Source organism: Camelus ferus, chromosome 15, assembly GCF_009834535.1.
Source record: "Camelus ferus isolate YT-003-E chromosome 15, BCGSAC_Cfer_1.0, whole genome shotgun sequence".
NCBI lineage: Eukaryota > Metazoa > Chordata > Mammalia > Artiodactyla > Camelidae > Camelus > Camelus ferus.
In genome coordinates this window covers 18,602,748-18,629,472 of record NC_045710.1, presented here as the reverse complement: position 1 = coordinate 18,629,472, position 26,725 = coordinate 18,602,748, and the positions used below count along the sequence as shown (strand labels likewise).

Sequence of the window (26,725 nt, the reverse complement as noted above, 5' to 3'; positions counted from 1 at the left end):
AGGGGAGACAGTTGGCTGCTGCGGGGAGTCAGAGCAGGGCTGTCGGAAGAAAAAGAACCTGACCAATGTTGGGGGAAAAGTAAAGAACAGAGACCAGGGGAGGGGAGAGACTTCAGGTTGGGGAAGTGGTCTGTCTCAGTTTCCTCATCTTAGCATGGGAATAATAATAGTACCCCCCTTCTTAGGTTTGTGAGGATTAAGTTATTCCATGAAAGCACTTAAAATAGTGCCTGGCATGTGGTAAATGCTCCATAAATGTTAGCTCTTCTTTGGGTCAGGAAGAAGTGGGACAGAAAGTCAGAGAAGTCAATTGCAGAAAGATTAGGGAGAGGCTCAGATAACTGGTTACAAGTTTTTGAGTAGGGGGTTGATACAAATGCAGAAAGAAGATATTCTCAGCAAGAGCAATGCGCAGGGTGTTAGGGCACAAGGATGCTGGTTCCAGCTTCTGCTCTAAGTAGTGTTATTACTTTGAGCAAATCCCTCGACTCCAGTGGGGGTCTGCTGTCTGTCATCTCAGGTTCCTTCTAAATCTTACACTGGGAAGTGATGTAGACTTGGAAGAGAAGGCTGTGACTGCTTGGTGACTGCCTGGGTAGTGAGGGACCAGAAGAAGGGAGACACCAGAGAAGAAGATTCCAGAATTTGAGCCAGGATGGATAAGTCGAGAAGAGGAGCAGGTTTGAAGGAAAGAAAGATGGTTTTAGTTTGGGCATCTTGAGTTTAAGATGAGAGTAACATATCTTGATGGAAATAAACATCCAGGAGATGGTTAGCAATGTGGTTTTTGATTCTGGGAACCATTTGCAGGGCAATAGTTGGCAGCCATGAGAATGGATGCCACCAAATCTTCAATGTGACTCTGAGTGATCTGCCTCAGAGGTCCTATGGCGCAGAATATGATCCCGATGACTGGGAGAAATGTTGATGAAAAGACAGGATGGTGAAAGTAAACACTGGAACCAACAGAAATGGAATTTTGTGGCTGTCCCTTAGAGGTGTGGGGATCAGCATGGAGGGAGACTTGAAGGTAATGGTCCTGGAAGATCCTGATTGAAAGTCGCTGACAGTGGAAGGCTGCAGCTTCGTCTCTGGTCTCCGCATCAGTTCTCGGCCCTGGCCCTGGCCCTGGCTCCGGCAAGGAGCCAACCCTCTATCCCTCCAGGTTGCCCTGGCTGCTGCTGTGGGTTTGCTTTCTCTGCTTGTCCCCTTTTTCTCTCCCTTCAAGGGTCTCTGGCAACCTGAAAAGTCATCCTAGCCATCTTGTCACTGCCCAGTTGTCACCCATTCCTTTGCCTGAACCCTTAAGTTGAAAAATCTGTTGTATTTTAAGTGTGTCAACTGAAATATGTTGGCTTTGACATATAATTGCAGTAGGTTGCATTTCATTTAGTCCTGTGATTAGGAGCCAAGACTTAGGGGCTGACATGACGTTTATGAGATCTCAAAGAAATCAGTGACCCTGGGTTCACTGGGGAGGCCTGAGGTGCTGGGCGAACAGGCACAATGGAGACTAAGGTCAGAGAGAATGTCATGGTGGCGGTGGTGGGGGATGATAGGCAGCCACAGATTTCCAAAGCAACTGGCAAGAGAATTCCTGAGACCAAAAAAGGCTGAGTCCCTGGGGCACTAGGACAAGATCTGGTTTATAACCTCTCCAAGACAGGAGATTTCCAAGGGTCTAGTGCCAATGGGGAATCTTGGCTATACCAGGCAACTAACTCCTTCTGTCAACCATCACTGACTGAGCAATGAGGTCATGTGCAGGGGGCCAGGACAGCCAGGGGCACAAGCAGTAAGGAGCACTTCTATGTCTGTAGCCCTCTGTCAGAAGACTGAATACTGGAAGGAAAAAGGGGGACTAATATGAATTGGGCCTTGGGTCATGCAAACCCAGATGGGAACTCAAGATTGTGGGGACTCTTGACCAAAAGTCCACTCATCCACAAATGTACACATTTTCCTTTTCCTTCCAATCCTTCCCACAGGTACTTTAGGAGCCAGCCTCCCTGGACTCGTGCCCAGTCCCCTTTTTCCAGGTCTTGTTGCTTTTTCACTCCTGAGCCTAATCCTGACCACATGTCTCCTCCTTGAAAATGTCACACTAATCAGAGATTAAGCTCCACATGTGTCTCCTGCACCCCCATATCCTCTCTCTCCCTTAATTCCCCCCAAGATGAGGCTTCGTCTGTCTCCTCTCCCACATTTTTCCACCCAAGCTTTTTTCAAGATTGCTAGTTCTTAGCTGAGTCTAGTTTAGTCCTGAAGACCATTTTTAACTGGGTTAAAATGTTCCTCCAGGCACTCGGCCAAATGACCCATTCAAGGCTGATAAAGACTCCCTGACCTAGGCACAGGAAGTTCTGGGAGGGGAAGGACACTTATGGATGGTTCCAAAACAAATCCTTTTCCGCTTGGCCCTGACCCTAGGACAACCTATTGAGTTGACAGTCTGACACGGAATGTGAAACAGAGGAAAGATCAGGTGACACTGTCTCTAACCATCTGTAGAAACTTGGTCAAATCAATTACCTTCTGGGCCTCAGTTTCCTTCTTTATAAAGTGACCTTCAGCTCTAACAGTCTAGTTTACTTTGCACCTGGGTCAGTTGGTTTCAGGACAGCCTTGGAAAGCTGAAGCACTTCCAAGGCCTTCCCTCACGTCATTTGTAGCCTAGAAAGTCTACTTTCCAGGGTCCAGTTCTGTTTCAACAGTAGATCTAAACGTCTGGTTGCACTTAGATCTGCTTCAAATTTCCAGGGGATCCAAAGCATAATGTGTGTAATCCTTTAGACCTAGACCCTCATTCTCCTAGAGCAGAGCTGGAAACAGACAGCTCACTGAGGGACACATGAGGGAGTACATGGCTGGGGTTTCACAGTTAATGTGGAGGGGACATAGGCTTGGGATTTTAAATAGGAAACCTCTGGGGAAAAACTGGGTGGGGGCTGGAGGATGAGTAAGTGGAGTCCAGGGGAATTACAGACTGCTAAAGGCAAAGACTGAGTTTAGGAGTCACTGGGCTGGAGCATGGAGAACAAACTGCTGATGGTCCTAGGCTGGGGAAGCCCCCTCCCGGCTAGTGCACCCTTAGCTCATAGTGCACACAGGCAGTAAGTCAGTCCCCTTACCCAGCTGTTCCAGCCCTATAGCAGCTCCTGTAGTTTTCTTTGGCTCAGAGAAGCAGAGGCGTCCCCTGAGCCCTGGCCCCCCTCTACCGCAAAGCAACTGGCTTCCATTACCCCTGACAGCTCCAGAGCAACAGCCCAGCCCCCGGCCCCAGCCTGGCTCAGTGCCGTTCCCTTTTATGGTGAAGCTGAGGGAAAGCAAGGAGTGAGGGGGGAGTAGGTTCTGGCTGGGCAGAGGGTTGTAGAGCCGGAGTGCCTCTCCCCTCACCAGAGACTCTAGGACATCTACCCACAGTTATCTTTCTTTTTTCTCCTCGGTGGCCCACTCTGCTTCTAACCCACACAACCCCTCTTGCCAGTCCCAGCCCTTCCTCCCCTTCCCCCTCCCTCATATCCGGGGGTGATTTCCCACTTGGCCAAAGTCCCACGTTTTGGGTTTTGATTCCGGGAGGGTCCGCCCAATTTCCTACGCCTACCTCTAGGGGTGGGATGGAGGGAGGGAGTTCGGGTAAAGGAGGCACCGGTCAGATCACAGGCAGGATCGCTCTACTTGGCAGATGTGGGGCAGAAAGGCTGGCGCCGAGGAGAGGCACCCGGCCGCCCCAGCCCTGTCCCCATTCTGCGCCGCCTCTCATCCCTTTCTCCGCCGTCCCGGCCAGGGAGGGGACCCTGGGGGCGGGCGCAAAGGAAGCACCTGGCTGGGCCGGGAGGGGAAGCGAAGGGTGGGCAGCAGCGCGGGGCGCCGGGACAAAAAGGGGGACTGGAGTCTAGGGTCATGCCGAGCCTCCCGCCAGGACCCGCCGCCGAACCCTTGCTGTAGCACACTCCTTGGCTCCCGGGAGGCGGCCACAGCACCACTAGCAGCGTTCTCCGCCGCGCCAGCTGCAGCCAGCTGCGCCGCGCTGCGTTCAGGGCGCGCTTCCGCTGCCCGTCGGCCCCCTACGACGGCCCGTCCCTCCACAGCCCCACCCGAGACCCCGCCCCTCGCGCGGGAGCAGGCGAGACGGCAGGGCTAGAGAGCCCGTACTGGCCGAGCCGCACGGCCGGAAGTGCCTGGTTTGCGACTGGGCTGGCGCTGCAAACTTCCGGTTCAGGTCTCCTACCTTGAGCTAGCGCGCAGACCGCGTCGGAGCAGAGCGGAGCTGATCAGGTGAGAGGCACGCAGGCGCGGGCCACGGCCCATAGGCCGTGGTTGAACCAGGGGGGCGAGGACAGGTCTGGGTCTGGGCGAGGAATGCGCTGGTCCTAGGCACATTCCCTTCTCTTCGCAGCATGATCACGGACGTGCAGCTCGCCATCTTCGCCAACATGCTGGGCGTGTCGCTCTTCCTGCTTGTCGTTCTCTATCATTACGTGGCCGTCAACAATCCCAAGAAGCAGGAATGAAAGTGGCGCTTTCTCCGCCCCAGGTAACGGTCCGGGGCTGTAGCGCCCAGCCCCCGGAGAGTGGAGTGGCGAGGCCGCGTCAGGGCCTGCAGGGTTCGAAACTTCAAATCAGAAAAGTGTTGGGCCAAGCATGTTAACAGCCCAGAACTGGGCCCCTTTGTCCGCACAGAGTAGGGAGTGTCTTGCGGTGCCACCCCCCCCCCCCCGTCTTAAACTGCTCCCTGCTACAACAGGGGTGGGTTCCCTAAACCCCCTCAGTCCCCATCTTCATATGGTCCCCAGATGACCAAGTTGGGAGTGTAGGTACAAGGAGGCACTGACATGCGAAGAAATAGACACTGAAGATGCCATACAAGTATGAAGATTTGGGTTCTTAAGTAGTCCTCACTTTTCCAAAGTTGTTTAGGTTTTTATTTAGGCATAATTCTTTTGTGAGGGATTGTAAAGATAGATAATTTCCATGCTCAGTGACAGGGGGCACTGATTTAGGGATTGGCTACTGCTGACCGAAGTCAAAGAAGAAGGGGGTGTGTGAGGGGGAGGAGTTGTGTGAAAGGTTTGGAAACCAACCGTAAGTGTGGGTCAGAACTGTAAAATTGTAGGGGGGAACAGGCTGGATGGGAGTTGATTCTTGAAAGATTACCCCAGAAGAAAGCTGCAGCATTTTCCTTACCTCAGGTCTTTCCCCCTCTTTTCTAGGATTCCAGGACATAGTCTGAGGCAAGATGGAGGGTGTGAGGGGCCTTCACACTTCACTTCATCCCTTCTGCCCATCACAACATACAAAGCAACCACACCTGGATTTTCCCAAACAACTTTTATTTCCTCAAAGTCTTCCTTAACCCTATGGAACAAGAAGCTGCCACTGACTAGGGCCCAGTATAGGGGCTTCTTTCTTTTCTACTCCCTCCCCTCAATATAAAAATATAGTTTTCTTTGTGGTCCCAAAATCTTGTGCTGTGGAGGGAGGGAAGGGGTGGCAAGTCCCTGCTTTGTCTGTCTCAGGGTGATGCTCTGCAATGCCTCAGAACACTGTGGCTGGTGTCCCAAGGAGTTATGGTTGTCACGTGGAATCAGCAGCTGAGGAACGAGACTAGCACATTTCTCAGTGTGTTCCCCATCTTGGGACTGTATCCTGGGCATGAAGGTCAAGACATCAGACCCGGGGAGAGACAGTGAGTGGGGGAGATTTAGGGACGAAGCAAACCTCTGTTTGGCTCAAGGGCCCCCTGCTGTAACAAATCCGGGACTGGGAGTCTGACAGACTACAGGAAATAGGAGAAAAGGCAGGGGCGGAGCGGGGCCGTGAGGGCCTGGCCTGGGGCAGCCTGCAATAGAGAAAAGAGAGGAATCAGGGTTGTGAAAACTCTGCCCTTCTGATCTGTTAGCCAGGGGCTGGGAGATGAGAGAGGCAGGATAGGTGAGGACAGGCAGTTTGAGTACTGCACAGTGGACCGATCCTGGAACCAGCCAGCTCCAAGGCCGTAGGCCCTAACTAGAGGTTGTTTTCTTGTCCGCTGTAGTGAAGACTGAGGGAACAAGGGGAAAAAAATCAGGGACTAGATTCTTAATGAAAGCACATTTAGTCTTTTTGTGGTCAAAGGGAGTAGGGAAGGAAGAAAATGATTCTGAATGGTAGAAATGAAGTTGAGGGGCCAGAAGTGAGAGGTGGGGTGAGGGACTGGACCCCGGTGCTCACCGTGGTGCAGAGCGGGGTCCCAGCTCCGGCTCATTGCTCTCCCTGGTCTGAGGGATAGGGGATGTGGGGCCAGAAGAGCCTTTCATCCCTCTGCGAGTCGGCGGTGAGCCCCGGCCCAACCTGGGCCTAGCCTGTGTGGACAGGGCGTGGGATAAGAGGCTGGATTCTTCCATGAACTCTTTTGCTTCAAAGTTTACTTCTAGAGTTTCCACATGTATGAGTGTAGTACTGGGGTCAACATGGGTACTGGGACCTTGAATTCCTGGGCACTGTTCCTAGCTGACAGGGTAAGGCAGGATAATAGCTAGAAAACTGTGGGGTTCAGTCTATGAATACTCCAAGCCTTTCTGAACTAAGGGAGGCAAAAGGACCCAGCATTTAAGCACCACGGCTATACCATGGCCAAGATCTGGCTGAGTAAAGCACTGTGTGGAAAAATGGAGGATTAGTAAATCTCCCTCAGAGCCTTCTGTGTCTCAGCCCCTGCCAGAGTACCTTAAGCTTCACCCATCCAGTCAGCTTCTGCCTGTACCCAACTTTAGCCAACCTAGCCTGGGGATCTGGACTGAATTGGAGTTGGTGGCATGGCTGTTCCTAGGAGCAGCAACCAGATGTGTTACCTGGGGAATCCGGGACCCCTCCTGGCGGGAACTCTCCTCGGGCAGGTCTGGGCAGAAAGAGAGGAGAAGCTAAGGGCAGGGGCAGGCAAAGCCAAAGCTAGCAGGCTGAGGTTAGGGTGTATCTGGCAGGGATACTGGGGTTGGAAGCAAGCAAGAGTCCCGGCTGAAGGAGACGGGGGACACTGGACAGACAGACACTCAGGCATCAGAGCAGCTCTCTGCTGTAGTTGTGGGGAGTGGGTGTAAAGCAGTGCTAGGGGTTTTCCCTTCCACTACCCAGGTAAACAGCGCCTTGCTGGGCTCTGCCAGAGTTGTTATGCTGGGGACTGGGGAAAGACCCAAAATGTTACCTGCAGTCGGGTCCTGATACAGGGGATCCGAGGTCCAGCTCCTAGCAGACCTTTCCCAATCACCACGACAGCTTCTGGCTTGTCCCCTGAGGACAGGAATGAGCAGCTGCTCCCTAGGGAACAAAGGAAACTGGTATCAGGATGGGGCCATGGAGAAAGGGAGGTAACTTCCTTTAGATCAGGTTTTCTCAATATTGGCAATAGTGGCACTTGGGGATGGATAATTCTTTGTTGTGGGCGGCTGCCTTGTGTGTTTTAGGATATTCAGCAGCATCCCTGGCCTTTACCCAGTAGATAGCATTTCCTCCCCTCCCCTCTCCCCACTGTAATGACCAAAATCTCTCCAGACGTTACTAAATATCCTCTAGTCAGCAGAATTGCCCCTGACTGAGAAGCATGACATGCTCTAATCTGGTCCAAGGGGTGGACCAGCACCTTGGAGCTTAAATCAGAGCCCACTCAAGCTGAACTGCTCTGAATTTATAGACCTTAGAGTTATCACAGTCATATATGTAAGCATGTGAGGATCAAGTGAGCAGTACCCAAGACTGGTTAACAGGTTGGGAGTGGTAGGCTCTGAGGGAGGTAGAAGATGTTAGACTGGAGTCTTAGAAATCATTCCCGTCCAGTCCTTCACACAACTTAAAAGGAGAGCAGATGACCTAGGCTCTGTATGGATGATATGGTCATATAACATTTGCAGTGATGACACGTGAAAGGCCTATGCTTTTTTTCATTCTTCAGTTTTGTCTAATGTTGCCCAGCTCTTGGAGTCAGGGAGCTTGAATAAGAGCAGGTAGGAGAAGTCCTCAGGTTCCTCAACTGTAAAAGTAAAGATTAAACAAGATAATGTGCTTAGAGCAGTGCCTGCCAAATAGCAAACACTCAATAAATGGTAACTCTTATTTTATTATACAAAGATGTTCATTAAACCCCAGCTTCCTGTACAAGGGCATCAATGTTAGGGGTTTAGGATAATCCAGGAGGATAACTGATGCCCCTGGTCTGGAGTGGCCTGCATTACATCAAGTCAAGAAGGAGGTCCAGGTCACGTGGCAGCAGAGGTTTCCTCAAGCCTAGTCAGGAGCCTGGTCTACGCCCTGGGAGGTAAGAAAGGAAGGAGGCTGGCCAACCCAGATTTCAGCGGCAGTGGGTACAGACCTGCTATGCTGAGTGAATTGGGCAGTAGGCAGGAGCCCATGCTGTGTGAAGAGACTGGGTTAGAACTAGCAGGAGCTGGGGATGGGGCCAGGCTGCTTGATGTAGGGTGATGGGTCAGTGGCTGCTGCCGTCTCCTGTCCTGGCTTCGGGGCTCTGAGTGGAAGGGACATAAGCAGATAAAAGGGCAAGTAAGAGGCATTGTCACTCCACTGCCCCACTGGCTCTCCTTGGTCAGAAGATGCTGGTTTTCAAGCTTGTCATCACACCAGCATTCCTCTTCTGAAGTAAATCTAAGTTGGATAGAATGACAGCTAATAATTTATTCCAGCTATCCAGTTTTCATCCAGCCCTCATCCTACTTCACCTCTCTGTAGCTGACCAACTACTCACCCACCAGTTCATCCTTCTGGAATATAAGTTAGAGCTTGGCTTTCCTAGGTTCTCCTCTTACCTCTAACTGCTCCTCTTCAACTACTTGCCCTGCTCCTTAACTGTCAGTGGTCCCCACCATTTATCCTTGGTCCTCTCTTGCTCTCCATGCTCAAAACTCCCAAGTCTCCCTCTAGCCCTTCGTTCCTGAACTGCAGTTCTAACCTCTACTGGGTGTTTCTACTGGCAGTCTCTCATGACCCAAACAAAATTCGTTTTCTCCTCCCTTTCTTTTGTTCTCCCCATTTTGGTGAAGAATCTTCTAGAAATCTTGTTTCAATTCTACTTCTGCCTTCACTTGAATTCCTCCTTTACTCTCCCTTGCCCATGTCTAGATACAGGTCTTTATCTCTCATCCAGGCTTTTGAAAAAAATTCCCCACTGGTTTCCCTAGCTTGAATCTCTTCCCTTTTACAATCCATCCTTCACACAGATGCCAGACATTATTACTCTAAAATGCAGACCTGAACAAAAATCATTTTGGCTCAGGCAAGGGGGAGATACTGAAGGTGTTTTAAGTGATTAAGTCTAAACCTTTTAATACGGCATTCAAAGCCCTGCCCACTCTGGTTCCAGTCTGCACATCCTTAGTAGGATGCTGACTTGATCCTTCACATCCTCTGCTCTAGCCTCTGTGGCTACTAGCTGTGTGGTTCCTCTACATTGTCTGCTTCCTCTTCTAGTGAAACCCTGGACTTCTTATATGTCCCATCTCAAATGTCACCTCTGTGAAGTGTCCTTGAGCATTAACAGTAGAACTAATTGTTCCATCTTCTTTCATTGTCCTTTGTTCAGTTGGCTAGTAATTGTTTATGGTTTGTCTTCTTAATTAAATGTTGGTACATGTAAAGTACTTACAATAGTCCTGGCACACAGGAAGTGCTCAATATATGTTAACTAATATTCTCATTGGAACTTGAGTCTCTTGAGGGTAGAGACCTTGTCCTCTCCAATACTGTATATCCCAGTGCCTATAAAGTACTGCCTGGAAAACCAGAGACTTTAGTAAACGTTTTGTTTGCCCAGATAGCAGACACCCAGTGTAGACCATGAGCTGACTAAGGGCATATGGTTATACTCTATGGGGTAGCTGTCCTGGTCTATTTGTGGCTACAGCCTCACTGCTACAGGTTCCAAATGGTGGGGTCCCAGTCGGGTAGATGGTGACTAGACGGGGGAGGGAGGCTTTGAGGCTTGGCAGGTCCTTATCACAGAGGGACAGCAGGTACCAAATGCTCTCAGACCAAATGAGCTATTAACCTTTGTGGAGCTGAATTTGACAACAGTTCCAGGATGCCAGTTAATGCCTAAAAGCAACATGTGTTACATGTGAAAAGCCTCCGGCCTAGGAAGTAGGTGACAGTAACTTCATCTTGTCTGGCTACACTAGCAGTGACAAGGTGACTTCTGGAGGATCCCAAACCAAATTTTTAAAAATTGATACTTGAATGAATAAAGACTAGAAGAAAGGGAAAGATCTCACGATGGAAGCTGCTCTAGCTTTGAGTTTGCTGAGGTGCTGGGTACCAGTTAGAGTCTAAGACCATAGCCAGGAGTCAAAAACAACCAGCTCTTAGGGGGCCGGTAGGGGGGCTAGTAATAACAGAAGTCAGATTCATGGCCACACTCAAAAAACTTGAAACATTACCCACTACCAATGATTTAGAGGTACTGTAGAGCCCAGACCTGGCTGATTCTTTGGTTAAAACAGGGATGTCAAGATGATGTCAAGTGATTGTGTACAGCAGGCAGAAATAATGAACTTTATGTCAGAAGGGGAAATAACAGGCTTCTAGATGATGTGAGAAATACCTATACACAGAAGCATGCTGAAACCATGTTAAGGGATGAAGCCTCACTCCACCCCCAAGAAAGAATGTGATGGAGAGCAAGCAAGAAAGTGAATGAAGGCCTCTGGGACATTTGTAGGTTCTAGTAAGAAACTGAGTAATGCTCAAGAAGGTACAAAGCAAAACAGGCAAATAATGTAAAAAATGTCAGTGTGAAATGTGGGGATCATGGGAAAGATAACGGGATACAACTCAGGAATCCTGCCCTCAAAGAGTTTCAGGATAGGAGATAAGGTCTGGTTTCGGGGAAAGGCCAGGTCTGAAAAGTGTAAGGCATGAAAATACAGCATTTCAATCATCACTTAAAAGACTGTCTTAAGATCTGGCTGGGCCTTCCTGTAAATTTGGCAGTGTAAGCACAGCCCAGTTTCTCATGTTTTGACTTTTGGGCGCTAGTATAATCCAGGCCTACTCAGTCCCCATTGAGACAAGAATTAAAGAGAGGAGCCGCAACTCTCTTCTTTCTTGGTTCTAAGCTATAGAAACAGCAGCTTAAGGCTGAGCACAAGTGATGGTATGACCAGCTCTGCGTCCAGAGGTTGTGAGATGGTGTTTTATGGTAACTAGCAATAGGTTCCATTTGGGAGTGGCAGGACAGTCCGGGGGTGGAGGTCTGAGACGTAGAGCCAGACTGACCTCACCATTGTATAAGTCAGAATGGATATTCTAAGGGCTCACAATTCAGAGGAGCAGTTATGTAACTTGCGCCTAGGTCCTGCATCAGCCCCCTGAAACATCTTTAGAACTGTCCCTACAGGTAGCAACCCAGATCCCACTGGATCCCTAGGATGATTGCAGACCCAATTTATGCCCTCTGACAGGTGGACAGGTGAGACCTTCATTCTGCTCCCAATTCTTGCCTTTTACTTGTTCAACAAATATTTGCTGATCATTTAATAAGTCCCGAGTATGGTGCTAGGTGCTAAGGGAATAAACAGATGTATTAGGAGATGTTTCCTGCTGTCAAATATGTTTTAATCCATTATTTAATATGAAACTTTCTTGCAGTGGAAAAAGTAAAAGTGGTCATGGTGCAGAAGGCCCTTCTCCTATGTCCTTTGACTCACTTCTCAAAGGAAACTCCACTCACCATTGGACTTTAGCTGCTCTACCAAAAGCTACCCGTCAGCTGAGACCAGGCATCACAGAGGCCAGGGAGGAATTCTAGTAACCTCAGCTTTAAGTGCAGGGGCTGGGAGGGAGTGGCAGTGGTAGGCTGACAGCCAAAGGCTCCCGCCTGTACACTTACGCCTTTGGTCTTTTACACCAGTATCCCAATGGGTAGGGTAGAGGGCCAGGGAATGAGTTTCAGTTATTAAGACTTGCTTGAATCCAGGGCCAGGATTAGGATGAAGTGAATGAGGCACCTAGGGTACAATTAAGGACGCCCTTGCCCGACCCTGAGAGCTAGTGAAATTGTGTGTCCTGAGCCCCTCACTGGCCTCACTCTAGTCCCTGCCCTGTTTTTATCAACACAGTTAACAGGAGAAGCTGGTTTACTACCTGCCCTCTCCCCAGCAGGTCCTCCTTTGAGCTGTCTGCATCTGCTTTTACACCAGTATCTTGCAGACTTCAGCTGTTACGTTAGCTATTCCCCAGTGGTCTCTCATCTGCACTTCTGAGGCCTACAGACAAGAACTTGACCATGAGTCTGGGAAGGTGGTTCTTGGCCTGTTTTGGAGCAGGGGAAGAATAAGGTAAAGAAGATCCTGGCACTAATGTCAGGGGTGTGCTGGGAGGCAAAGCTTACTCAGGCTTCCAGCCTCCTTCCCCAGCAACATTCCTGTTCACCCCAAGTTAGCTACTTTTTGACTTTCTAAAATGTCATCCCCCAACCTCTGAGGACAGAACCTGCCAGACTAGTTCCCTGAATCTCTGCCCTAAGCTTTTGGCTGGGCTACCTAGATCTTTTCTGAAATTTCTACTCTCAAATTTTCTGGATAGCCCAATCTCATGTTTTGTTCTAGCCAATAAAGGAGAGTCATTAATTAAATGTGATATAATTTATATACATTAGTGGAAATTTTCTTACAAGTAAGTTCACAAGTGAAAAACTTTAACACAATCCTAATCTTTGGGTTTGGAAAGTATATTTATAGTTGTTTTATGGTTAGATCTTAGAGATATGAGGGTTGTGTTCTTTCTATATTGGAAGACAAAAGTATGCCTTGACATGGCATGGGCGAAGGACCCAGATGTGTGGAACCAAGGAAATGGCTACAGCACAGGACAAATCACACCAAACAAAATAAACAAGTTTTTCCAAGGGTTAGTTGAAGATGCCAAGTTCAAATACCACAGTATGCATCACAGGTCCCTATCCCAAGCAGGGCCAGTCTCCCATCCTGGAGTCACAATCAGGAACTTTAAGAGATGAAGCAGCAAAAATTTTAGCACCAGCAAAGGCTCAGGAGAACATAGGAGTCAAGATTCCTGGCTCTGATCTTTCAACTCTTTAAAGTATTCCTGTTTGGTATTATTAGGAACCTTCTTGATCCTTTGACTTTAGAGACAGTTTCTTAGTTCTTACAAATACTTATGCAAGTCCTTAGGGTGTCTCTGAACTCAAACTCTGTTTCTGCTTTTAAGCTCATTCCTCTGGGGGAACATAGCTTCTCACTTGGTTTCACCTGCACCTGTATGTGGATGACTGGCAGATCCAACCCTGATGTCACCTTTTTACAGTTTGGCCCTTTTTCTGATTGTGGGGGGTATCCATGTAGATAGCCCATGACATCTAAGCATGTCTAAAATAGATAAACTCAGCACTTTTCTTCTATCAATGTCTTAATGTCATCATGACTTTCTCCTTTAGCATAGTCTTGAAGCTCTCTTAATTCATCTTTCTTCCACCATCACTGAATCCTGCTACTTCTGCTTCTAATATGTACATTCATCACTCCTTTCCAGACTCTGGTACAGGCACCAGTCATCTCATGTATAAACTACTGCAAGAATCCCCCCTCCTCCTCCCTGCCTGATGTATACAGCTCACAGACAGCTCTCCTAAGCCAATCCTGTGTTCCCATCATTCTCAGAAGCTCAGTTGTTGCCATATGTCTTGTTAACTCATAATCTTTGTTTTCAGGACATTTGAACTTCTTCCACCTCTCTTCCCCTGGTTTCTGTGTGAAGGGCTTGGCCCTTCAAGCTAGCTAGTGTGCATGCTTCCTGTCCTCTCTACGCAGCAGCTCTGGTCCTGGCTATCACTGTCATGTTTGGAATGTTCTGTCAAACCATATACCACCACCCATTCTTCAAAACCGTTTCTCAACTGCTCATTCTTTGGGTAATTACTCTTGTGTTTATCTACAGCAGTGGCTCCCCAAGTTCCCTGTTTGTAATGAGTGTGTGCTTTTACGCTGTGTTTACCGCCCTGTGTCCCCTATCAAGTTTCAGATCAGTCAACCAGGAATTCCTCTATATGGTCTAGGCCTATTTTCTATCAGTTATTTGGGGGAAGTTATAAAGAAACAGAAGACATGTCTCTCACTCAAGGAGCTTAATACAGCACTCTGCATTGGGAGTGGGTGGGCAGGGAAGATGTTAATAAAATATTGATTAAAGACTGCCTAGAATCCTCCAATGATGGCTAGAAAAGGCTCTTTACTATTTCCCTTTTGTAGTCAGGGAAAGAGAACTTACGGTGCTGATATTCCTTCCTGGGAACTATGAGTTAAGGGGGAAAGAAATTAAAAGAAGAAATAACTATCCAGATTTCAGATCGGAAACTCAGGTATACTGGAGCATGAAAAGATGTAAGTTTGAATAACTGCCACTTAACAGCTGTGCAATCCTGGACAAGTTATCATTAAACACCCTCAGTTTCCTCATCAGGAAAGTGGAAATGCCGTCTATCCCACAGTGTTCTTATGAGAATTAAATGAAATATATATGTGATACTGTTTTGTTTACTGTTTACTGCTATTTAAATATAAGGCATTGTTATTGCTTAGATACTCTCCTCCAATCAACAACAATGCAAAGTGTCCTTTCCCAGTGAAGATGGACTGTCAAAGAGTAGGGCTTGGAACATAAGTAGAGGTAACTATGGTGCCCATCGTGGACAGAATATCTTACTGGTCAAAGCTAGTAAGGACACTGCTCTCTCTCCTCTGGCTGCTCTAACTAGTGCAGCCAGATTTCACAGCCCCTGACCCCAAGGCATGTTTCTGCTCTGCATCAAAAGCTTTGATGCGAGCTGAGTAGCAGGGAAGTGCTAACAAGGATGAGTGCAGCTTGAGACAAGCAGAGCTTGTTCTAGCATGTAAGCCTCCATACTCTGGCAAGATTTATGTCGCCCAGAAACCGTATACAATGTTGATTTGCGATTTAGTGTTACTTCCAGAAGTGGCACTACAAAATAGTATCCCTGCTCCAGGTCAGGCCACTCCCCAGGAATGGCTCTGTAGTCCCTTCCTCTTCTTTTCCCCTAAAGAACCATCTGTTTCTGGGATACATTTTGACCCAGAATCTCTTGTCTTATCAAGCAGGGTCTCCTTGGCCAAACCTAGGGGCACAGTTTAGCAGTTATGACCACTGCTGGAAGGGGCTAGACTGCCGCTTTGTAAGCCTGGAACAGAAGCTGTCTGTTGTTCCATTTTTCTTGGGAAGAGCTGAAATCCTTCTGATAACGCTTTCTGAACAGGCTCTGAAGCCAGGAACAATTTCAGCCCATAGAGACCCTGCATAGGACTCTCGATCTGTCTACAGTGCAGCAATTTGGATGGTGAGGCACTTCCTACAATGTTCCCAACGAGACAGAGCAACCCTGTCCTTGACGCGCAGGCTCCTTGTCTCGGCGTGGCCCCGCTCTAGCCAGTGTTCCTTTGTTGGAAACTCCCTTGCCTCCCAGCATGTGCTGAAACCCAGAGAGCCCGGACTCCCGCCTATGCCACATACAGTACCGTCTGGAGCTCATGCCGCAGGGAACACCAAGGTCGCAGGAGAGGCTGCAGATTCTGCTATAAACTAATTTTATTGATTCACCCCTTGGTCCCAGGCCAAGTGTGCATCTTCAAGCTCTCACTTTCCCCAGCAATGCCCCAAACAACTGAACACCTGCTGCAGGGGCTCCCAGACTAGCTTACCTCTGACGGGGCCCAGCACCCGGTGGCTGACCTTTTGGGTGCTGGAGCCCAGGCCTGGCAGCCCTGCAGGCCGACTGCCATGAAAAGGAAAGCTGGGGGAGTTCTTCATCTGTGGAGAATTTTGTTGGCTGCTGCTGCTACCACCAGCACTTGTGCCAGTGCTAAAACTTCTCATGCGGCTCAAGGTATTTTCAGTGCACGAAACAGGCAGCCCACTGCAAAGAAGCAGATGCTAGTTAACCCCGGGCCAGGGAGGCTGTCTCAAGTCCTTCCCCATGCTCAGTAAAGCATCACCTCTGGGATGCAAAAGCACAGGGACTCATTCCAAGGGAGCAGGGAGGGAATCGTGTCCACGATGAGGTATCTAACCTGCGGTATCTTAGGATGGCTGGGAGCCCTTGTTCACATACACCCGCTGCTCCAGACAAGATACTGAGAGCCATAAGGGCCACCTGAGCAGCTTTAACTCCCAGTAAATCCCCCCTTACTGCCTTGGTGCTGCCCTTGGACCCCTCAGTCATTAACCACCACTGGAAGCTGAGACCTGCCCCCACCCCCCAATATTTGATTTCGTGCAGGGCTCTGGAACAGAGAGTCCCCTAGCCTGCTTTTCAGATATCTAGCAAGTATGTGGTTCCAGGTAAAAGGGGAGAAGATCCCTTTTTCCAATCCTTTTAGAAGTTGGGAACACAAATTCCTTGGAACTCCTCACTCTAAAGCCCTGTTCCCCTTTCATACCCTTTCTCCCTTCTACCCTGTAGGTCTTACTTGTTACTTTTGGGTGGAGTTCGAGAGCCTCTCTTCTTGTTGACACCTGTGTTCACAGTGGTGCTCAGGCCTCGGCTGCTGCGCACGTGTTTTAGCATCCAGGCCCGGAGGTTCGTGAGGCTGCTGTGCTCTGACAGCACAATTCGGGGCCACGGATTGCATTCTGCCATGTCCAGAGCTGCAATGGCCATAGCTCGTCCCACCTGTGGGAGGAGTCTGGTTTGGCTCAGCGTCTTGGTCTTCCAACCCAGGGTGCTGTGTTGGCTTGGGGTACACAGCACAGTGGAAGGGAAGGGGAAGCCAGGCCTCAAATTTACTCAATGAGTATCCCAACTCTTGTGCCCATGTTGTTTATCACAAGTGAATTTACAGCCATTGCCTAAACCATCACCCGCCCATCTGGGGCCCTCGTCCATCGTGAGCAGGGGCAGGCGGGCCTTCTTTTGGCACCAGGAAGGAGTTCTCCCAGCAGGTGAAGGCATCTGGATCCCTTCTAGAACCCACAGCTCTTCCTTCTCCTGGTGTGCCTCCTACACCGGGGTCATCAAGAGTGAACAAACCCAACAGAAGGAGGAAGTCAATTTCAGAAGCAAGAATGTGACTCAGGTGTGCTAGGGAATTCTCTGTGGCAGGGCGGGGGGGCAGAAGTAATGCCTATTCATCCTCTCAATACCATTACAGTCAGAGGCCTGCGCCTGTTAACTGAGGAAAATAAACACGCAGTGAGATGGCGATAGTGGTGAGCCTCTCCTCAGAGGGCCTTAAAGTCAGGCAGCAGGAGTGACGGCCTCTCCAGACTTTGAGGTTCCCCCTTTCCCTACTCATGCCCTGCATTCATACCTGCTCAAACAGTTCCACAGTGTATCTGGAGGGGAAAGCCGGCGGGGGAGGGGGGCTGGCACGCCCGTTGTCATGGCAGGCGGCAGGGATGCTGTTTACTGAGCGTCCAGTGTTGTAGTTGCATTCAAGTGTGTAGCTAAGACACAGAGACCTTTATCAATGTCCTGCCTGGACAGAATCTAGACAGAACCGTGGGGGACAGACTAGGTGTTCTTAGAGATAATTGTCTGGAAAACGTGCACACAAGTAGAAAGTGCTAATCCCCAGCAACTAGCAACTGACTTTGGTACTTTACCATATTCCTAGGAAGGTCCCCAAAAGCTAGTATCCCAGACTAAAGACAGTAACACTAACTGTGAGTCTGTCTTTTGAGAAGACTTGGGCCATCCCCTGCCCCTCAAATACCCTAGACTGGGAATTGTTTTCTTTGGGAAGCTATTTCACCAACTGTATCCCAGTTTCCACCCAACCTGTGGATTATCCCTGAGGCTTTGTAGATTGCAACCCGGCCGCTTCCCTCTTTAGACTGGCCGTCTCTACGGTCTCGGGCATACATGTTCTTCTCTGAGAAATTGCAGCCCTGGAAGTCAAAGTGGGCTGAATTCAAGGAGATGAGCTTTGGATACAGCATATTTTCCACCTGTTTGGGAGAGGAAAAAGGCAACTCAGAAGGAGAGACAGAGAGAAAGAAGGGACGAGGGCAAGGAAGCAACAGCAAGCATGGGGCCCTATGCCTTAACACAGCAGATACCTTCAGGACCATCAGTAGTAGTCAGTGTTTCTTAAATTCTCACTGGACATTTGACATTATTTCAAGGTATTGGAAAGGTACAATTCTACCTTTCTTTAAGCTTTTCTTGTCTCCAATAATGCAAAATTCTCCTTCTCCCCTGGTTTCCCAAACTCTAGAAGAGGTTACAATACTGACAGCTTGACCCTCTTTCAAAGGGCCTGATGTAACGACTGAGACATAAGGGCCCCCTGCTGTCTCTTCTTGGCCCGGTGAAGCTCACTCAGAAGTTGTCTCCTTCTTGCAGCCTGCCAGGGCTCCTTCCCTCTGTTCACGGCCTAACCTTTACCTCCTAACCTGCAACACTTCCCACACTCACATGACATTCTGTAGATTCCTACCTGGGTGTTCTCATCACTAAAGCTGTTTCCATACATGAAGCATCCCCTTTTGGAAGCATGTCCGTGCAGGTCCACATAGTAAGCCACACCACTCTCTCTAGGGGGGATGGTGTCAGGCGCCGGCTGCTCAGCCTCAGCAGACTGGTGTGGCATAATCCACATGCTGCCAGGCTTCTCTTCTGCTGGGTCAGTGTGTGTCCAGGCGTCGGGGTTATCCCCGTCAGAGGAATGCCCAAGGGGAGCTTCATTTTGGAGATTGCTGGCTTTCTCAAGGTCAGAAAAGGGAGCATCAGGAGGGAGATGGGGGCTGTGCTGGTGCTCAGAGGGACTCTGGGGGTTCAGACGGGAGTGCACATGGTGGTAGAGAAGCACAGCTTTAGCCCCGTAGATGGCCGGGTGCAGGACTGCATCAGGCTTCAGGTACTGACGGTTCAGATTCACTCCACGCGAGTCTGTGCTGTAGGGAAACAAGGGCTGAAGCAGGGTCTAGAGGGCAGAGCCAGCGAAGGGGACACTATGGTAGATGAAAAGGAGGCTAACTTATAAAATGAGAGGCTGAAGTTGCATTAGGAAAGAAAGACTTGCAGACAGGCCCTCTGCTCAGCTATCGCCTCTCTCGCAGAGACCTAAAAGACAGCTCCCTCTACCAGACGGGCCTGCAGTCATTCTGGCCCTGCTCCTTCTACAGACTGCTGCTAGATGGGCTCACACGCCTTCTCAGGTCACTGGGCGATCAGATGGATCTGGCCTTGTTAGGGTGCAGGAGGACTGGGAGTACAGAAGTTAAGAGGAGAGGCCGACAGCATTTCATTGAGATGCAGGGCACGAGGGGACTGGGAACAATCCAGACAGGCTGGGGAGGCTTCTTACCGGTAGTGGCCCCGGACTACACCATCGGGGTTCAACATGGGAATCAGCTTAAAGACGAAGAGGCGACGTAGGGTTTGAGCTCGGGGGTCATCAGGTCGAAGGATGAAGTCCAGAAAGCCGTTGAAGACAAAGCTAGATGGAGTCTCCCCGGGGTGTACCCTACTGCTTAAGAAGAATATCTGAGGTGGAGAGGAGAGCAGTCATTAGCTCAGTTGCTCTATGTTCCACGGTAACAGAGAGGGGACGGCGGTGGGATGAGTTGGAAATAGCCACTGGATTTCCAGCTGGCTGAATCTGTAAACGGAGTAGGAGCTATCACACTCGCCTCAGAATGCAGGCTGAGGCTGTGTCCACACTGCCGAGCAATAACATGGCCTTCAGCCTGGAGCTGGGCACAGGCCAAGGGACTACCTTTATGCTCTTCCTACTCACCCTCTTGCCTGTGAAACAGAATGGTCGGGGGGTGGCTACATCAGGAAATAGCTGCTCTAAACGGGGCTCTCGATCTTCTCGAAGCCCATGGCAGGAACTGATCGTTAGCAGATCTACACGAAGTCCATCCAGAGAATAGCAGAGGATCTCCCGGTGGTAATAGATGGTATCCAGGGGGCTGTTGGGATAAAAATCATGAAGCCAGGAGAAGCCCCTCAAGTCCTGTCAACAGGTGGGCCTTGTCATGAGCCCAGGATTTGTAGCATCTGGTCCTGCACCCTAACCTCTGGGGCCTTACTGCCCCTCACAGTGTTAAATGAGGCTGAGGATTTGGGTGGGTCCATATGACTAGAATGCAGTATATAGGACAGAATGGACTTACTATTTTTTTCCCCAGATTATGGCACCCTAAGATAGATGACTTTGCAGAGACACAGAGAACTGGTCTCTGTTGGGGCAGGAATAAAAGTTACGCTGAGCAATGGCAGTGCTGGCTAAATTCTGGAGCTGGGATACTAAGAGGTTTAAACTAGACAGGTGGATGAGTGGAGTGGAGTGGTGGTATGCTGAGATCAAAGTCACACAGAGACATTTATCAAAGGTACCCAAAGTCCCACGTTCTGTACAGAGAAAAGAACAGATGAGGTTTTGGTTCAGGGCCCTTAGGGCAAGTTCCAGGAGTAGCAGAGGTGCCGTCTGGCCCAGGGCTGTGTGACAAGAGTAAGAATGGGGTTGGCACCTGCTGTGGGTAGGGTGGTTCTCCAGAAAGCGCTGGTCTAGCTGGTTTAGCAAATCCTGGCAGTCACTGTAGGAGAAGGGGTAGCAGAAGGCGAAGAAGGTGGTGGCCCCTCGGCCTTCCACGAAACGGTGAACAAAGGATAACACAAACTGCGTCTCTGTCATCTGAGGAGCAGAGGAGGGAGAGGGAGGGCCATCATGCCATCGGTGTCAGAACTGAGATCCTACCGGGGTCACTGAGAACTGACCTCACACCCTCATCACCTTTATTAGCTGCCCTCCCTCTGAGACTCTCCACGTGACAACCAGCTCGTTCTAGGCTTCCTGAGGCAGGGGCTTATTCTGGACTCCAGCTGGCACCAGAGGAACAAAAACCTGGCGTCCCACCTGCCCAGCACTCTGTTTCAAAGGGAACTCCTCTTTCCTTTCTCTCCTCTGCCTTTAGCACCCAAGTCTGTCTTTCCTCCTCACGGAGGACTTACCTCAAAGGTGGGCCGGTCTCGAATGCGTTCCCAGCGTGGCCGGGTGGGCAGTGTGCGCACAAAGGGGGCCATGCCCTGGGAATACAGCTTGCTTTGCTTGTTCATGTTCATAATGTTGATCTTGATGAGTTTCCCTGGAGTTCCTCCCCGGATACTGAAGTAGAACCATGACCTGAGTGCCAGAGTAAGAGAGACAGGTCATTACACATGGAGTTATGGGAGAGGGGCTATGTGGGAGAGTGGAGCAAGCCAGACTGGGAAAGGGCTGCTTAGAAAGGAGGGAAGGAAGGAGAGAGGGAGGAGGGGTGGGGGAGGAAGGGTAGTGTGCTGGCACAAACTCTAAGTCAAAGGGCTAATGGAAGCAGGGATATGGGGACAGCCCCTCTTCTTCCCCTCTCCATCACTCTACTCTTACCTGTTCCCATTCTCAAATTCTGTTTCAGCACAGTCTGGTCGGGTCCACACGTTGAACTCATAGTCAGGGGAAGAGGCAATGCTGCTGGTGGAGGCTGATGCCCCACCTGCCACTCCTTCCCCATCACTAGACACAGATTCCACCTTCTCCACGTGAGCTAGGTTCCCTGAATCAAAGCGAGAACTGAACAGCAATCCCCCACAGCGCAGCTCCATGGTGGGGCTGGGAAAGCATCCTCCTGCCCCACTCAGGCCCTGAGAGCTGGGGAAAAATTGGGGTGGGGTGGGGAGGAGAGGGAAGAAACATGAAAACAAGTTCTTTGGGTATCTCTGGGTACATAAGAGCTACTCTCAGGGAGTGCCCTAAGAAGCAAGAAGCTCTATCCCATTAGAAAAAGTAGAAGTAGCCTTCCAGCAAAGGCCAAGAATAAGCAGTATTCTGTCCCCACAATAAGGGTTTTAACTGACCTAAAAGGACCCTATTTTACTACAGCTTGTGTATTCCAAAATGAAGTACTCAGTGGCTTAAGTTTGTTGAAAAATACTGAGCTCTAAGCTTCTTTGCAGCCCAAAGATTACAGAATACAATTAGAGAGGTCAGATTGCCCAAACCTAGCCAAGATACACCCACCACAGCACATGGCCAGCTTGAATGATGGATCATTCCGATCTCTGGTTCCTAGATGGGCTTCCCACTCTCCAGCCGAGCACAGCGGAGAGAACCAAGTTTCTAACTTTAAATGGGCAGCTTCCTCTCTCCACTCCTTTGTCCTCACAAGTACTGACCATTCTTCTGTTGCTCCCCTGAGCCCTGGAAGGTCTAGTACTTACTTTTTGTTACTACCCAACGCCTGCTATGGAAGAAAATTAGACAGGCGTGGCCTTGGCCAAGCCAAAGAAACCGGGCAGAGCCACTTGTTCACCTGGAGGCTGTAGCTCAATTCCAGTGAGGGTACTGGGTCTATTTCCATCCCCTCCCGTCATGTAAGCACTGAAGCCCCTGAAAAAGCTACCTTGGTAGTTGTTGAGTGGGTAATAGGTGTTCTAAGCACCCCTCAAAAAAGTGGCCAATAGAGACCCACTTGGGGGCAGGGGTGTGGCTTCTCGACCCTCAACTCTGAAGGACCCTCACACACGGACCGAGCTCGCCCCGGGCAGGGTCCGGTTTGGAGGCATGGGGTGGGTCGGGGCAGCCCTCCTACACTCGAGGGAGGGTAGGAAGGCGGGGAGCAGGGGTCAGAGGTGGGGCCAACCGAAGTGGGGGTGGGGCCGGGGACAGCCCGGCCGAGGGGCAGGGTGGGGCAGCCGGGCGGTGGGGCGGGGTGGGATTCCAGAGGGGTTCCGGGCAGAAAGGGGCTGAGAAGGGGGCGGGGCCGGGCCGGCGGGGCCCGCACTCCACGCAGAGCCCCTCACCTCTCTCCGGGCCGGTGATCCCGCTCCCTCTCCCGCTAGCGAGGCGCCACCTGGGCCCCGGCACCCGGGCCCTCCGCCCAGGACCCAAACAAAACCCGAGCGCCGCGGTGCCGGGACCCCGCTCTGCCAGGAAACAAGAAGTCTCTCGCCTATTGGCCGCGGGGACAGCTGGCTACCCGCCCAGTAAAGCTTGCTGCCATTGGTCAGCACGCCGGGGTTCCCTCGCACGTTTAGCGGGTACCTGATCCTGTGCAGCTTGGGGGCTCGGCCCCCAGGACCGGCGTGAGGGCTTCACCCGCGTCTTCTCGGAAGACGGTTAACGGCCTGCCCACACAGAGGAGGAGAAGACAAAGTGAGCAAGGACATTGGAAAAGACTCACCTGCAAAATAAAAGGACCGTGTGTAAAGCTAATCATTGGCTACCAAGCTTCTCTGTGTACTACAGCACACCCAACCGGTTCAGTAGCTCTCCCCAGGTTTGGGGATCCTACAATGCGAGGGAAAAAAACGAAGTGGAGGATGCGGGCATCGATCCCGCTACCTCTCGCATGCTAAGCGAGCGCTCTACCATTTGAGCTAATCCCCCAGCTGGTGTCGGCTTCTTTTCCTTTGCCTTACAGGTTTTTCTGGGGTGTACGCTGACCATTGGACTCACCACAATACAGTACATTCATTTACCGTGGGCAAGATTTTTTAAAGTACACATGTAATAATTATATATATGCAATAATAAAGCTCTATTTAAAAGCACAGGTTAACATTCCTTTGCTTGTAACCCACAACAGGTTACCTATGCCCTGACTACTTAACTGCATTATGTGTTTCACGGAACATTGGCGGTGCTCATGCAAATTAACAATGGACTTTCGTTGTAAAGCTTTCCTCCCATGAAAGGGAGGAAGGTTAAAAATTTCACGCGAAGTCCTTCGAGCCGGAATCGAACCAGCGACCTAAGGATTGCCAACATTTAGTACACTACAGTCCTCCGCTCTACCAACTGAGCTATCGAAGGCTCCGGCTTTTTAACAGCTCGGAGACTGCCCTCTAATACTTACTGAGGCCGTACTATTCCAGGGTCTCAGTAATTTGGGGGACTCCTGGTCTCCATCTTCAAAAGGAGCTCGCCTGAGCGGAGTTCCTCCAGTCTACCAAGAACAGAGGAAGCCGGAGACAGAAGTGAGAGCAAATGATGCTGCCAAAAGATCCACTTTCCAGCCCTGGTGGAGGGAAACACGGGCAATAAACTTCTCTTCTGTTTCCTTGCTTTTTACAAAACTATACCCACAACCTCCACCCGCCGTGGCTACAGGAAAGGCGGACGCTTAGAGACGGCCCACAAGGCTAACTCTGGGCCGCGTTTCTCCAGCGGGGCCGGTACGCACACGAGCTCTACAATCGCCAAGCGCATGCCGGTTTGCAAGGCGGACGGCTTATTCTCTATCTCTGCTCCACATTTCCCTCCGTCATCTCCAGGGGCGCCAATAAAATCCTACTGCCCTCCTGATGTGAAGGACATTCATTTATTTAATTAACCCATACTTTGTCAGGATCTCTTCCTCCTACGAACAAGAAAGATACAAACCACCGAGCTCCTGGAGGCGGGCCGGGAGGCGCAGGGCGCGGGTTGCCCCGGATTAGCGACTGCGGGCGGGGCCCTGGACCGGGCGGAGAGTCCCGGCAGCTGGCATCCACTCGGCCTCCGCTCTGCCCGCCTCACACCTGCATCTCTCTTTCCAGGCGCCTGGCATGCCAGTCGACAATACTTTGCCTACGAAATCTCCCGGGGTTTTAAAACAACAACAACAAAAAGCCTAAAACCCAACTTGTCTATGGAGCTTTGCCTCGCAGTGTGGCGGGGTGGGTGTGCGGGGACGCCTAGTCTCCATTGCCAGCTCTGCGGCAACCTCCTGCGCTACCTGGAGTCACAGTCGCCCTGGGCAAATCCAGATCGGACAGGGGATTCAAGCCCCTTGAAGCTCCAACGTTTTATGGGTTTTCTCAGCCTGAGCTTTGTTTGTTATTTCAGGCTGAGCTTTAAATCTGTTTTCTGTTGTCACAGAACGGGGTTCATTCACAATTGCGTCCATCCACAAAGCAGGAGGTTAACATCTTCCCATTTATTTCTTCATTTAACTTCATTTCTGCTGCTGCAAATGCTACCATGTGTGCGAGAGCGTTAGCTTGGTATAGTTTTCTTGGAGCGGCGTTTAGCGCGCTCGCTATCTCACTCCTCTTTCTTGAGGGAGTCAGGGGTAGAAGAACATATTTAATTGTTTTTGTTTGTTTGTTTGTTTTGAGTGAAAGTCACATAACACAGTTAACTAAAGTATGAACAATTCAGTGGCATTTAGTGCATTCACAATGTTGTATAAACGATTACGTCTCTCTAGTTTCGAAACTTAAAAAAAAATCACCCTAGAACACTCTGTACCCTGTAAGTAATCACTCCCACCCCCACATCCCCCAGCCCCTGGCAACAACTAATCTGCTTTCTGTCTCTACGGATTTGCCTATTCTGGAGACTTCATATAAAGGAACTCTTAAAATATGTATCTGATTTTGTATCTGATTTCTTTTATTTATCATAATGTTTTCGAGCTTCATCCAAATTGTAGCATGTATCAGTACTTCATCCCTTTTTACTGCTACATAATATTCCATTCCTTTGTTTATCCATTCTTCTGTTGATAGATGTTTGGCCTATTTCCACATTTTGACTTCAATGAATAATACTGCTATAAACATTTGTGTTAAAGTGTGTAGATACACGTTTTCATTTCTCTTGGGTATATTCCTAGAAATGGAATTGCTGAGTTCTATGCTAATTATATGTTTAACTCTTTGAGGAACCACCAAACTTTTCCACAGCAGTTGAACAAATTTACATTACCACCACCAATGTCAGAGGGTTCCAGTTTCTCCAGATCCTTGCCAACACTTTTTGTATTTTTTTATTATAGCTGATGTTTCAATAAAGTGAACTCAATTAATAAGCATTTTCCTATGACATTAAAGATTCTTTGAAATCACAATTTGAATAGCCATTTGCCATCTTTTACTTTTTACCAAAATTTATTGAAATATTCATCTTATTGTTGGACAGTTTAAATCCAAATTTTCACTATTATTACTGCTACAATAAATCTTCTTGCATATAAATCTTTGTCCTATTTCTGTTTACTTCTCTATTCTCTAGAATACAATCATAGGAGTGGAATTACTTGGTTAAACAGTATGAAACTTTTAAGGCTTTTGATAAATATTACCAGATTACTTCCCAGAAACATTATACCAATTTCTATCATAGCATTCACTGAGCATAGCATCACTTAAAAAAACAAACAAAAAAAAAAACAAAAACAAAAAACAAAACAAAAAAACCTTTGTTAACATGATAGGCAACAGTAAGTAGCATCTTATTTTAAATTTGTACTTCTTCACCAATGAAATGAACTTTTCTTTTTCCAAGTCTATTGTTCATTTGCATTTCCTTTATGAATTGTCTTTTACCCGTATTTTTATTGTTGTTTAGTGCTTTTCTTACTGACTTGTAAGAGTTCTTTAACATTAAGAATGTATTTATGTAAGCTCAGTAAAGAAGTGGAGCCTTGATGAACGTATCAACTAGACCAAACACACCTACACAGAACATTCCGCCTAACAGCAGCAGAATACACATTCTTCCCAAGTGTATACATGGAACATTCTCCAGAATAGTGCACGTTAGGTAACAAGTCTTGATAAATATTAAAAGATTGAAGTCATACAAAGTCTGATTAATGTAAACTATAGACTTCAGGTGATCATGACATGTCAGCATAGGGTCACTGATGTTGGCAGTGGGGGAAGTTGTACAAGTATAGAGCAAAGGGAGTGTACTTGCACAGTTTTGATGTGAACTTAAAACTGCTGTAAAAAATAAAA

The 26,725-nt window shown here is 49.2% G+C and overlaps 2 protein-coding genes and 1 non-coding gene across 7 annotated transcripts; 1 reads left to right on the top strand and 2 right to left on the bottom strand.

The window, feature by feature from the left end:
* Positions 1-4,215: 4,215 nt before the first annotated feature.
* Positions 4,216-5,464, top strand: OST4 (oligosaccharyltransferase complex subunit 4, non-catalytic). Its single transcript, XM_006189708.3, has 3 exons — positions 4,216-4,278; positions 4,400-4,537; positions 5,214-5,464. Exon 2 carries the CDS (start codon positions 4,401-4,403, stop codon positions 4,512-4,514), a length of 114 nt encoding a protein of 37 aa, XP_006189770.1. The 5' UTR covers positions 4,216-4,278; position 4,400; the 3' UTR covers positions 4,515-4,537; positions 5,214-5,464.
* On the bottom strand, positions 5,317-22,958 carry AGBL5 (ATP/GTP binding protein like 5). Of its 5 annotated transcripts, XR_004326189.1 has the most exons (16): positions 22,802-22,958; positions 21,390-21,650; positions 20,975-21,146; positions 20,494-20,657; positions 19,755-19,932; positions 19,323-19,501; positions 18,453-18,909; positions 17,792-17,961; positions 17,322-17,457; positions 16,482-16,684; positions 15,714-15,928; positions 8,345-8,497; positions 7,184-7,296; positions 6,834-6,880; positions 6,214-6,344; positions 5,701-5,842 (listed from the first exon to the last, which is right to left on the bottom strand). XR_004326189.1 is itself a non-coding variant. In XM_032497216.1 (15 exons), exons 2-15 carry the CDS (start codon positions 21,602-21,604, stop codon positions 5,671-5,673), a joined length of 2,658 nt encoding a protein of 885 aa, XP_032353107.1. In that variant the 5' UTR covers positions 21,605-21,650; positions 22,802-22,958; the 3' UTR covers positions 5,317-5,670. The 5 variants fall into 5 exon arrangements, 3 of the variants coding, with proteins under 3 accessions (XP_032353107.1, XP_032353108.1, XP_032353109.1); XM_032497216.1 differs by lacking the exon at positions 6,834-6,880 and having other exon boundaries at positions 5,317-5,842; XR_004326190.1 differs by lacking the exon at positions 8,345-8,497.
* Positions 22,959-23,723: 765 nt separating this feature from the next.
* Positions 23,724-23,813, bottom strand: TRNAY-GUA. Its single transcript is given in 2 exon segments — positions 23,724-23,759; positions 23,777-23,813. It is a non-coding gene; the product is annotated as a tRNA-Tyr (tRNA).
* Positions 23,814-26,725: the final 2,912 nt, after the last annotated feature.